The 13,812-nt window shown below is 40.6% G+C and overlaps 1 protein-coding gene across 1 annotated transcript; it reads left to right on the top strand.

Moving 5' to 3' along the window:
- Positions 1-6,617: 6,617 nt before the first annotated feature.
- Positions 6,618-12,382, top strand: LOC118752676 (ATP-binding cassette sub-family G member 1-like; the record flags this gene model as incomplete). The annotated part of the gene is made up of 4 exons (XM_036487554.1): positions 6,618-7,499; positions 7,566-7,734; positions 10,620-10,720; positions 10,794-12,382. Coding segments are annotated over 4 exons (1,653 nt in total), but the record flags the coding sequence as incomplete, so codon positions are not given.
- Positions 12,383-13,812: the final 1,430 nt, after the last annotated feature.

The following is a 13,812-nucleotide window of genomic DNA, read 5'->3' as shown; positions in this document are numbered from 1 at the left end:
TGAGCAAGATTATATTCCTGAACATTATTTGGGTTTTCTTTCAATAAAAACTGCATAGAACTACACCTCAGTGATTAGCAAAACGAGCACCTTCAAACCTTAAATGGGGTCTTTGATTACACTGAAAGTAGGCTTTGCGGACGATCTGGCTCTAATTTTCACTGCTGCAAAGCTCGAGGAAATTGCAATTTTCAAAATTTCAAAAGTTGCCTTGTTATCACACGAGGGCCCGAAGACCGAAGCTAACTTGATAAGCATTCGAAGACTGAAAAGGCCAGCGGTTGCAACAACGAAAGATGGAAACGCCACAATAATGCACCTTCCCGAAGAGGTCTAATTCGAAAAGCTGTTTGTCTATAATGCTACCCCAGCGGGATGTGCTCATCTTTGAGGAATCCCATATGACCCCACACTCTGCAAAACAAGGCGCATAAATGCTTATTTATAGCGGAATGTAGCCAAAACTTCTCCCTCGTCAAACTACCTGTATAATCACTATGAATAATGGAAGTATGATAGTCACGTTAAACTGTATGACGAAGAAGCATGAACTATGACAAAACCGACGAGATGACTCTTAGAGTTTAGGAGAGGAAACTATATGAACCCTTGAGCGCTGGAGGATTTACCTGCCAGAAAATCCGCATACTTAATCCCGGCAAAGGCGAGGCAGAAGCACTAAAAGTTTTCCGCCGCCTTCTCTCTTGAAGACAGAAGTTGCAAATGGTTTTTACGTATGTCTATCACAGTCAAGTGTTTCTGGTGCGAGAATTGAGCAATTCCACAAATTCTCTGCAGGCCCACCTGCTCGGAGCAAGAAAATATCTAACTATATTTGGCCATCTATATCCTTTCATTTCCTCCCAGCCAGTCATTTCAGAGCGAAATATTCATCCAGTTTCCGCCGGTGGCTTCGATAGCCGAAGGTAGGTGTGCCATAAATAACTTAGCCAAGGCTAGCATTGCCCAATTATTTTGAATGTTGTTGGAGGGCTAATCTGTACTTTAAGTGCACCTTGTCTGCCAATGCAGGCAGGTAAACTCCTATCTCTCTGCCTTTTTTTCCTCTCTGCCTTTTTCCTACACGTAGTCTGCGACCTAAAATAAAGTCTCCTCTGCCTTGGAAAAACCAGTTAGAGGAGCACTTGGCTTCACTTAGCATTTCCAATCGGCGTCAGTTGGCGCAGAAGGAAAAAGACTGGGGTGCTGTTTTGGACTCGGCCAAAATCGCTTAGGCGGTTACAGCGCCAATAATGAAGAAGTCTGGGGCCTTGAGGACGGCAAATACCTCGGCTTGGAATTCCGAGGCATAGTCCCTAAGGATATAAGCGTAGATTGTTCAGGGTACTTTCGATGTAGTCTCCAGAGCCTTAACCTGTGTTAAGCTGGGATTCCCAGTAAATAATATACAATTTGTACGCCCGGCAACATTGTAGTGACTCCTCAGCAAAGTCCATGATGGAGTACTATCCGAGGATATTGAAAAGACATAGACATCTAGCTCCTGCAATTTCCGTCTCACTCCACGATGTACCATAACACCACCCTTTAAACTTACAAAGAGCCTCCTCGCGGATCAATTCATTAAGAGTTTCAGACGCTGCAGGAAAAGCTCCCGAACAGCATGCGACGATCGTTCTTTGAAGTTTAGTAAGCAAATTTCCCACGCTATTAATTGACAGTCTACTCAACCACACCACAAATCCATAGCTCAGAGGTTTAACTCGAGAGAATTCCTCGCACAATTAGAACCCACGTCTGACAAGAGGTATATGTATTTATTTTTTCAGAATGCTTTTAAGGTTTTGGAGGTCTTTTCTTCAATGGGAGACTTCTATAAAAGTCCATCTAGGATTACACCTAAATACTATTCACATCGGAAGAAATCTAAATAGTGACACCTTTAAGGTTGGGAAAACAAGGCCGTCCAAACGTCCCCTTCTATTGAAGAGTATAATGCTCGTTGGATTAACGATCGACGATCAAGGGTCAGCTCATTCTCACTTAACTAAGTCTAAAAGCGCTAGCAGTCAACGACGTAGCGTAACCGAACGTTAACGGACGTAGCAACATAGCAAATTTACTGTTGATAGAGAGAGATAGAAGCAACGACAACGGCACCATAATGCAGAGATGAGGTTTCGTTAACACGCGAATCCCATAAGGTACATCGTGTTAGCGCCAGCATACGTTAAACGCTACGTCGTCGTAGACTGCTAGCGCCTTAAATCGTATGCAGGTCTCTTGGCCACATTCCTGCAAGCAATTTAAGGAGAAGAACCTGTAATGAGACTGGTCACAACGTAGGCCTTGGCGTAGATATAAGCATGAGAGAAAGCACACCACTCTATAAAAACAGCCCTAATTCGAGATGTTTGCGGTACTTCCGCAACGTAGGAGTTATTTGCGGCAGAAATGGATGTGCCTATCTTTGTGAGTTCGCCTGATTCACAGTTTCCTGGTATGTCTCTGTGACGCGATACCTCGCATTAGCCATATTGACCGCCTTCTACCTTTGTCCCAATAAAATCGATGTACTTTCTAATTAATAAATGCTGATAAAATCTAAAATCTTAGCGCAAAACTGCATGTTCTTAGCACTTAAAAAAACTGTGCGCTATATCTGCTTTGGCTTTATGAACCGCTGCTTGTGTTGAGGTATAGGAAAATTTTTAAATCGCTTTTAATTCTGAATTAATCAACACAGCACCAGCAAGTCAATGCGATGTTGTCGCTGCTTTTGGACTTTGTGTTAATTATTTTGCTTTCTTAAAGCTTATGCGTGTTTATTTTCATATGCAAATGTATGTATGTATGTATGCATGTACAGTGTAATTTTGCGAATCGCACGAACATGCAGTTTTCTCTCAAGAAATTAATTATATTGTCAGGTTGACACTTAACAACGATAATTGTGTGATAAGATGACACATTCTTATATTGAGGCAGATAAATTCTGATGATCACGTACACAAAAACAAATAGATATGCACAACTGCTGGGAGTTCTATCCGGATTTTTTGATTATCCCAAAAACCCGAATACCTGTTTAAAAAATCCGAATACCTCAACCGAAACCGAAAAACAAACTGGGAGCTAACTATTCCGCCTCTGTATAGCGCGGTAAGTGAATAGTTCTACGGCATCAATTACAACCATCCAAACTAGCTTTTGAAGAGGGGCTGCCCACTGAGAACCAAGAAGTCTTCAAGGATGCCCCTCAGGAAATTATAAAAAAAGCCAGGAAACTCTTCAATAGGGCAACGACAAAAGGGAATTGGACTGCATACAAGTCAGCCCTAACCGCTATCAACTGTGAGATCAGAAGATGCAAAAGGGCTGCTTGGCGTGAACACTGTGGAAGCATTTCTTCCCTACCAGAAGTCTGAATGTGCTATGCAACGCGAAAAGACCAGATGGTACCTATACTGGCTCCCGGAAGAAACCAGCAAGCTACTGTGAGATACCCACTTCCAAGGCTCAAATCATATGACGAACACTGTGAGCGCCGTGACAAACAGAAGGACAAGAGGCCTGGCTGGAAGAATCTTCAGTATTAAAAAGTCATCGTGGACCATTTTAACTTTTAGGATCATGTAAATTTCCTCGTCCAGATAGCTGCTACAACATAGCACGCGCCTAATAATGGGCCACTAATCAGGTTACTGAGAGTAAGTATCTTACTTACTCCCACACCGTCAATACGAAGTGAAGTCAAAGCGCTCTTTATACCCAAAGTGAAGAAAATCTCGACATAAATCCCAAAGGCGCATAGACCAATTTGGCTCAGCCCCTTTTTAGTAAAAAAAAAAACAGATTAGTATTTTGCATTAGGGATAACTACCTTAAGGATAAGCCTTCATGTGAGAGTCAGCACGCATATCGGGCAGGTAAATCTACTATTAGTTAATGCAATCCACAGCCAAACTCAAGGCATTGAACAGGCATTGCAGTATAAAAATATAGCTTTGTGTGCATACTTGGACATCTGGGATGCTTTTGATAACACGTCTTACGAAGCAATGTCAACTATGATAAGGAAGAAGCCTTCTAACTGGTTGGCTCATGGAACTAGCAGATAGTAAGTAAGCAGTACCTACCACCCGTGGCTGTCCTTAAGGGGGAGTCTTATCGCCTTTACCATGGGTAGTGGTTGTTGATGAACTCCTAGTCATCTGCTTTGTTGGCTGGCATGAGGACAGCATTTGCTCCAGATTTCAAGCTGCGCTCAGATTAATAGAAGACTGGTGTACTGGAAAGGGATAGTCAATATACACACTGAAGCCCACCATTGTCCCATTCACCAATAGAATCAAATTGACTAGTCCCCCTTGGCAGGGACAGAAATTAAGTTCTCAAGAGAGACGCAGTATCTTGGCGTTACTCTGGATAAGCGGTTCAATTGGAGCTCCACTTTTTCGAATGTTATCAGCAAGGCTATAAGGGCGTTTTATGCCTGTCAAAGCTAGATGGTAAAACTTCGGCAATATTACCCAAACTAACGTATCTATTAGTCTTTCAACAGTGTCGTAAGACTCGTTACTACATATGCAGCACTGGTCTAGTGGCCAAAAATTAAGCAAGAAAGCGCGGGTGCCACCTTAAACATACTACAGATTCCCTTGGTGTCAGTACAGACATTCCGCAAGGGTTTGTTCTGATTGTAAAGGAGGCCTGCTGGTGCGCCCTACGGCTGCCCAATGTGGTCGACATAAAAAGTGGGCATCTTCGGGTTCACTGGGAGATTCTGACGACATTCCTGGATGATCCAGCTATCAAGCTCACAGATATTATGATACCGAAATTATCATTCAACAAGCCCTACAAAGTCGGAATTCCTGAAATGGACTACTTTGAAGCGATAGTGTCTAGGATTAGCGAATAGTCCCAAGTATGGTATACCGACGAAAATGTGTTCGAGAATGTTTTCGTATAATAACAAATGGGCGAAAGAGTTATTATGTCGGATAGTCAGACAGCATTAAATGCCTTGGACCCACTTGCCTAAGAATTGATCTGCAACTGTTAAGCTATAAATGTATATATGTTATCACTTCCGAAAAGCTCTTTAAAAAAGCAATAGTCAACTCCGTAAAAGTTCGCCAACTTAAGAGAGGGTGCTGTTATGACTCCTGCCCATCATCGCGGCGCAGATCCGGTGAAATATTTAGTCCTGTCCTATAAAAACATAGAGATTTAGAGCTTTGTAAGCCTAGAAAGATCCCTGGCGCGAGCTCGATCCACCCTAATGCAGGAAAACTTTGCCGTTACCTGAGCTCCGCCCAGCTCTCGCTGAGCTAACTTGAGTTCCAACTGTGGGAGTGTAGTACATAGGTTAGTTAAAGGTACTTCTTTTTCATATCTCAATGAAATCTTCGAACCAGCTTATGCAGCATGCGGTTTTTTGCAATATCATTTTGGCATGGTATCCACAAATATTAATGTAACCAAGAAATAATCACAAATACACGAAAGAGAGGTCAGGCATTTATTGTCTAACTTTGAGAACGGCGAAGAAAAGAGTGTATCTCTCGACCGACCCTTACATCAAGTTCCGACACGTTTGCGAAAAAGTTCAACTCTGCTTGTTTCCAACAACTGACTGCCCTTTAGAGAAGTTGAGAGTAGGAGAAAGCAGCTTGACGACAGTCTAAATGTTAATGATCAATGTTATTTTAGTACCCAGGTCCTTAGTCAATTAAGCACCCAGTATCCTTTAGTCTGTCTGCAGCCCTTGCCACAGCATCCCTAAGTTCGCCACTGATCCCTCCAGCTTTTTGACTGGCGTGATCTTGTCCAGCGCATTACACCATACGTGGACCGCAATCGCATATTATAGGCGACAGTCCATATCTCTTACCAATTTTTGCCTGCACCAAAATTGAGTCTCTGATATTTTCTTTACTCTTTCCTGAATTTAGACTTCCACTACAAATTCCTAACTAAAAGCAAGCCCAAGAAGTTAAGTCGATCTGAGGGAAAAATCGCATGTGCGGTATCTTATATTTCCTATTGAACCAGACGAGTTTACAGGAACCACTTAGTCACTTCATTCAAGTAACCCTCGATCAAGAGTACCGCAGCTACTTTACCGAGCTATCGACGGGTACGAGACATAAAGGAACAATGAGTGAGCTGTCCGAAGTACAGCTTCGTTACAAACGCAGTACTCTCTCGCGTTTTTTCACAAGCCATGTGAAGCCACAATTGTGAAACGTGGGGTAACGTGGCGTCACGTGACATAAATTTCCATCGCTATATTTTTGTTAATATTGCTTTTAAATGAATTTTAACACAAATAAAACATGCATTTTATGTCGAATATACTTTATATTTTGATCTCAGCGCCAATTCAGGGTCACTTTTTTGAGAATCTATGATTTATTATGTTTCAACTACTTACGCCAAATTGGAATCAAATCGGACCATAAAGCCAGTTTTTTTTTAATTTCTCGACCCTGGGGCCACCTACCAAGCCCATTTTACGTAAACATTTTTCTGCTTGCATAACCATATAAACGTTTCATTTTTTCACGGTAGACCTTCCGATGCAAACACCCATATGTACTTAACTATACTTCAAAATACACAATTCCCATAACTCATTCTATTCTCCATCTTCATTTCAGATCGATGACATTCTACTTACACTTAGCTTGAGCGAACACCGCAATACTCTAACACGCAATCTGTCTGGCGGCCAAAAGAAACGTCTCTCCATCGCTCTGGAACTTGTCAGCAATCCACCGATTATGTTCTTCGATGAGCCTACTTCTGGGCTGGACAGCTCCACTTGCTTCCAATGCATACACTTGCTCAAGATGTTGGCCGCTGGCGGACGCACCATCATTTGTACCATCCATCAACCGTCGGCACGTCTCTTCGAAATGTTCGATCAACTGTATACGCTATCCGATGGCCAGTGTGTCTATCAGGGTAGCACCAAGCAGTTGGTGCCATTCCTCTCGACGCTCGGTTTGGAATGCCCCAGTTACCACAATCCGGCGAGTTATGTTATCGAGGTGGCCTGTGGCGAACATGGCGATCACACGCGCAAACTGGTCGATGCCATTGACAATGGCAAGAAGGATATTCGCACTGTTGCTGATTACGAGGGACTAAAACTGCGAAATGATTTGGTAAAAGTACACAATTTAAAGACAATGTTGGATAAGAACGCCATGACGAATACGGCGAGTGGAGGTAAATATGAGGAGAATCTAACGCTCAACAATGGAATTTTAAATGGCAATCTGGTGAATGATATCGTGAAGAATTCGAATGTATCGGCGGCTGCAGCGTCTTCAAGTACTGTTGCAGTGCCAGTCGTGAGCACAAATGAGAAGGGTGATGCGATAGTTGATGTTGAAAAGGCGGATAATTGTACAACGGCACTATTGTCAGAGGAGATTACTTCGCCGGAACGTTATCCCACATCGCAATTCCATCAGTTCTGGGTTGTATTACGGCGTACGTTGCTCTTCAGCTATCGCGATTGGGTGAGTGTACATGCGTGAGATTGCATACTTTTAGGCGTACAATAATGTTTGACGTATTTGTTTCAGACTCTTATGTACTTGCGTTTATTTGCTCATTTGTTGGTTGGCTTTCTTATCGGCGCACTCTACTATCACATTGGCAATGATGGTGCTAAAGTTTTGAGCAATCTGGGTTTCCTGTTCTTCAATATGTTGTTCTTGATGTACACTTCGATGACCATAACGATTCTGTCATGTAAGTATAGCACTATTGTTCGCAAGCCCCAATTTTTCATTCACTTTTAGTTTTAAATGGTTTTAATCTTAAATATCTTTGGCCTAGGAAAAGGAAATTTTTACTTCGATATTAGGATTACAATATTCGTTAGACTCTTTCGACGTACATAGCTAGACCAAGAAGAGAGGTTTTAGCTAAATTTCCTTACGAGGGCAAGTAAAGTGTTGGTTGGTCTCGTGTGCGGCATCTTAACAAGTCTGCTAAAATATTTCAACCTTAATTGTGAGACAGTTACGCGGGTCAGTCCCAGTAGCTAATACCCTTCGCCTGCGCCTTTTTATGAATGTCGTTTGCAGCTTGTTGGTACAACGTTAAGACAAACTCCCTTCAGTGGCTGACCAGTGGAGTTGTAGAAGCTAAACATTAGCGGGGAAAGTGGCGTCCTATTGCGGAACCCTATTATGTCCAATTCATATAGGCTCCGGTGGTTCATCTCAAAAAAATACCAACTGTCGACCCTCAGACAATTCGAAATGGCAAGCGCGGTCTAACAAGTCAAGTTTGACAAGTCTAAATATACCAGGACAGTTTTTTCATAGGGCGGTTACGGCTAAGTCCGCGAGTTAGTTATGGCACAAATATTGTGGTGGTGCGATGCCCTTTACGAAAGCATTGTGGGTGGGGAGCGGGGTTCAGGTTGCACGTGTAGTACGAGAGTAGCAAGGCTTCAAGTGACTTCACAACCAGAGAAAGGAGATTAGGCGATGTATAGGACTCCGCTTTATTGTCTAGAGTCACTCGTTTAGTAGTGGGACCACTCCCAGATTTCAACATGTCAGGACAGGCTGAGGATCTTACTACCGTACTCTAATCCCGGCGAACACAAATGTTTTATCTTCAACATGCATATTCCGTCATGAGCAATGACTTCGGAAGATCTTGTCTTTCCGGGGCCACTTGAACTTCATTGCTAATGAAAATAAGAGGCGCTCTAGGTTCTGTCACTCGACGTTTGCCTCAACACCAAAAAATTCATTGTGAACTGCCGGCTAAAATGTCGCACACATTTATTTAGGCCCGGCGAAGTGTTAACTATTACTGAGTGTGATTTTCATCCTATCCCCGCGCTACGTGGACTTCAAGTGCTCTTTCTGCTTCTTCCGCTTATGCTGATTTACCAGTTTCCGAATCTCTAAATTGGCGGACCACTTTGCGAAGCTCTACGTCTCGATTGGATTGGTGAAAACGGCGATTCGACTGGTGGATTGGGAAAGCAAAGTCACCGGGTCTATCAATTGAAATTATTATGGGAAGATGATCAGCTGTAGGTGACATAGGTTGTCAAGTTATGCTATTTATTACTCTCACGCTAGCTATTGTTAGGTAAACTGAGCTGCTGGAACAACCCCTAATGCAGCAGGTGTAAGGGGTTAGATGTAAGTGTTGAATATTTTGAACTCGACAACGCCTAACCGGATAGCTATGCACTGACAAATGGGTGGTATCCCTGCGGTCGATGTCTAGTGTATACTGTGACGGCCTATTGACACGGTCATCTGTTCGATCTTGCTGAAGAATGCGTTGCAGTTAAATTGTAAGAGTTTCATGTATCTTGGGAGTCTGGCCACTATACTGCAGGCTGGTAATAGGTCCTGTTGTGCATGTCGCTGTTTGTGTTCCTGCCTTGTAGTAGTGGTTGGCTGCATCGATGGTGTCCACGAGGGCGGCTGTCCACCCTGATCATCCTCGAGTTGTGGAAAACGGGTAGGATCATTCGCCTCTTTAAGCACGGAAGAAGGCGTGCGCAGGAGGCTCTTTCCGGCTAGTCTCCCTCCTATCCCCAGTGGAAAAGTCAAAGGAGGCACTATACTCCTCCTTAGCCTAACGAAGCTTCTGAAACTAGTCGAACACCAACATGGATTCCGCAAAGTGCATAGCACGACTACAGCATTAAATGCCATCATAATACAGATTAGCGCGGGTCTGGACCAACGTCGACCCAGTGATAGGACGTTCCTAGTCGCGGTTTGACCTGTGGGAAGCATTCGGCACGATCATCGGTCGAATTCCGAAACGCCAAGTCCAAGCCTCGTAGAATTAAGCAGGGGGTTTCCCGGCGACAATGCTTAATCTCTACATGGCAAAACTCCCTCCGCCGCCAGCTGGAATCAACAGGGTGAGCTACGCCGATGATTGCACGATTATGGCAACGGGACCTAATATCGACAGCCTTGCAGGAAAATCACTGCTAATCTAACCGATCTTTCAAACTTCTTCACTGCCAGGAGGCTCGTCATCTCCGCCGCAAAAGTCGGGGGAGTCTATCTGCTGCTCATGTGAGCTCTTTGAATCCGATTGGGCTCATTGCCCGCTTGCTAGTGCCGGTGAGTTGTACGAGTTGGAGGCCGTGGTGACAGGAGGAAATTAACTTGATCTAAAATGCGGTGCGGAACAACCCCGCCAGCTAGCCTTGCTGTAGGCATCGACCACGTATAATAGCGTTCGTTAATCTAAACAGGGTTACACAGCCGAAATACCACATCTTGGTTGGGGAAAATACGGCCAATTCCTATACTTAAAACCGACTAAAAGTGTGAATAAAATCACTTTGTGCGCATTCAGATCTTTCTTCTTTAAATGTTCGTTATTAGTTTTATTATCAGGAAGTGCTACGCCTTATTTGAATAGTATAAGATAAACCGATGTTAAAGCCTCTAGTTAGACTTAAGAGGCAAATATCGTTCTAAATAATTATCTACAAACCATATATGACATACTTAAGCTTGTCTAGCCAACAAGCCAAATTTATTCCACATCCAAGATTTGGGGTGGTAGGCTCAATCGCTCTTCTATTTCATTAATTTTACATTTTTCTTCTAATCAATTTCATTTTTCCCCCGCAGTCCCTCTTGAGATGCCGGTGTTGCTTAAAGAGAACTTTAATCGTTGGTACTCGCTCAAATCCTACTATCTGGCCATTTCGGTTGCTGATCTTCCCTTTCAAGTAAGTGTTGGGCCTCTGAAAAAATATGTACCCTCCAAAAGGTAAATTCCATCCTTTTTTCTCTTATTTACAGGCAATATTTTGCGTCGTCTACGTAAGCATCGTCTATTATTTCACCTCCCAACCATGGGAACTCTTCCGATATGCAATGTTCTTAGCCGCTTGCTTGATGATCGCATTCGTTGCTCAATCGGTGGGTCTGGTTGTTGGTGCAGCCATGAATGTGCAGAATGGTGTGTTCTTGGCGCCCGTCATGTCTGTGCCATTCCTGCTCTTCTCCGGCTTCTTCGTTTCCTTCGACGCGATACCTATCTATCTGCGCTGGATTACCTACCTGTCGTACATCCGCTATGGTTTCGAGGGCACCGCTTTGGCCACTTATGGTTACAGCCGCGAGAAACTAAAGTGCTTCCAGACCTACTGTCACTTCAAGTCGCCACTTACCACGCTGGAGGAATTGGATATGGTCGATGCTAACTTCACACTCGATATTGTTGCACTGGTCGTTATCTTTGTGGTTTTGCGAATTTCCGCATATCTCTTCTTGCGCTGGAAGCTGAGAACGGCACGATAAGTGTGGAAAAGCGGATTGGATTACGCTTTAAATTATTTTTTTTTTTGTTTTTCTACTATGCCTTTATGATTTCTTGTGCTTAGATCGTTTTTAAGTATTGAGAGTTCTTTGGCTAGATGTTTTTCTATACACACACACACACTATTTTACTAGGTGATAATAACTATATGTATATGTATGTAAACGAAAAGTGATGTATAAATTTTGTTAAGCATAAATTTAGGTTAAATTTACTAGCTGTGTGGAATGTGGGTTAAAAGATTATAATTGACAAAAAAATATATATCTAAATAAGCAACAGCAGACACGCATATTGTGGGGGAGCATAAATTCAAAAAAAAAATAAAATATTTATGCTCACCCAAAGCCAATTTTTACAAAATATTGAAAGCAAAATAATGAACAAATGTTAGGCATAAACAGTGTATAACATATATCATTAGAATAAGCATTGAATACTTTGTATATATATACATGTTTAGAAAATTTATAAATTATAAAATTTTTTTTATCAAATTGCGAATCAGAGCTAAAATCACAAACAAAATGTAACTGCAAATATAAGTAATGTAAACAAAAAAAAAACAAAAACAAAAAACAACAACTTAAATGGCTGCTTTTGTAAGCTTAACGGAATTGCAATTATATGACTTTTTATTGATGTGCTGAATATGTAACTTTTTGGAGACATTTTTTATGTAATTTTTTTAAATATTTACTGTTAACGACAAATACATACATACATACATATATACAACAACAACTTAAAAGGAATACGACATATTAATTCCAAAAAAATAAAAAAATTAAATCAATAATTGGTAGTTCTGCATAAAGTTCTATCTTGAAGAAGAACTGACAGAAAGTAAATCAAAATCTATTGCCAGTTCAGTTTACGAAGTATTCCACTGGGTACTTTTTTATAAATGGTGTTTTTTATTGACATATTTAATCATAAATGTTAAGTGTATTTATAGGAACTAAAAAGCTTTACAAGCAATTTAAAATACATACATACATCTGTGGAATTTTTGTGTAGTCCGAGTATTGTTTAATAAACGAAAATAAATCTATTTTGTGGAAACAAACATAAAGAGAGTCGTTTTTATTTACAAAAATAAAAATCCATCAATAATATGGCCGCTCAAAATAGTGCAGCAAAAGTTCATTTTCAGCGCAGATGCCTGCAAAAATAAGCATAAGTACTATATGAGCAAATCTCACGAGTTGTTTCTTTTTTTTTTGGTGCCACTACCTTGTCTCGCCTGAAAAAAATGCTAAAGCATTCACCTTGCATATATTTCAAGCAATGGAGTTCCAGAAATAAGTAAAATACAAAACATAAATCAAATATTTGAACAATTTTAGCTTTAAAACGTTTATTTAGCCAAAAAAGTACCGAAGTTACTCATTTTCCCATTGTCACTCGAAAAAATCATAATGGTTTTTTTTTTAAATATTTTTGGGAAAGTTTTCAAACAGAATGTTCATATTAGAGGCGACGAAAGTTGGCATTAAATACAGTATATTTGTGAAATTTCCAGAATGTGCCACCAAACTAAACAGAATGGCAGCATGCAGAATATCTGTCCCAGCTATTTTGTAATTTTTGAAATGTAACGAATTTTTCATTTTAAAAGTTTAAGAAACGAAACGACTCAATCAAGAGTAATAAAACTAGTGTGCCACCAAATGGAAAAGAATTACATTGATTATAAGATGACGATTATTTGCGAAAGGAAAATTACAATTTTACAATTTTTATTGGCACACGCGAAATTCATTCTGAAATTTTTATATACATGAAGAAATTAATATATACATATGTACATTAGACTGCATCACCAAAAAAAGTTGCGGGTTTTCCGTCGGGATTGCGAAATTTATTATATCGGTACTGTTTTTCCATTGGAGTTATAAAATCTATTGTAGTTTAAGACGTCCACCAAAATATTTCGGAAAAATATTAAGACGTTCTTTAAGAAAATATTTTTATTCATAAGAAACTCTATTTTAGGAGGTATTTTCAAGTCTGTCCAGCTCCTTAAATCTTAATATTTTTCCGAAATATTTTGGTGGACGTCTTAAACTACAATAGATTTTATAACTCCAATGGAAAAACAGTACCGATTTTTTTTTTGTATGGGGAGTGATGCAGTCTAATGTACATATATTCGTGAATAACGCTGTAGAAAAATACTCTACGCCAATGTTTAATTACTTTTAATCGTGAAGAAATTAATGAAAATCTTAAATTTGTATATGGGAATTGAAGTCGGTTTTGTTCTTTGCTTAAAAATTACTTTTTGCACTACATACATATATCTTTTTTAAATTTTCATTAAAATACAATTTCGCGATGGAATCATGTTCTCTTTTGCAATACTGAAGCTATTGCATTGTTTTAGATAAGTGTGCCAAAATTTTCGACTGATATTGAAGTTGATGGTTGCGGGTGCAATGTTCAATAAACAATTTGCATACAAATAGACTATAAAATGGATTAGATCCATATTTG

This window comes from Rhagoletis pomonella, unplaced genomic scaffold, assembly GCF_013731165.1.
Source record: "Rhagoletis pomonella isolate Grant_MI unplaced genomic scaffold, Rhpom_1.0 Rhpom_scaffold_01734, whole genome shotgun sequence".
NCBI lineage: Eukaryota > Metazoa > Arthropoda > Insecta > Diptera > Tephritidae > Rhagoletis > Rhagoletis pomonella.
The sequence above is the reverse complement of the archived record's forward strand: the minus strand, read 5'-3'. Positions and strand labels throughout refer to the sequence as shown.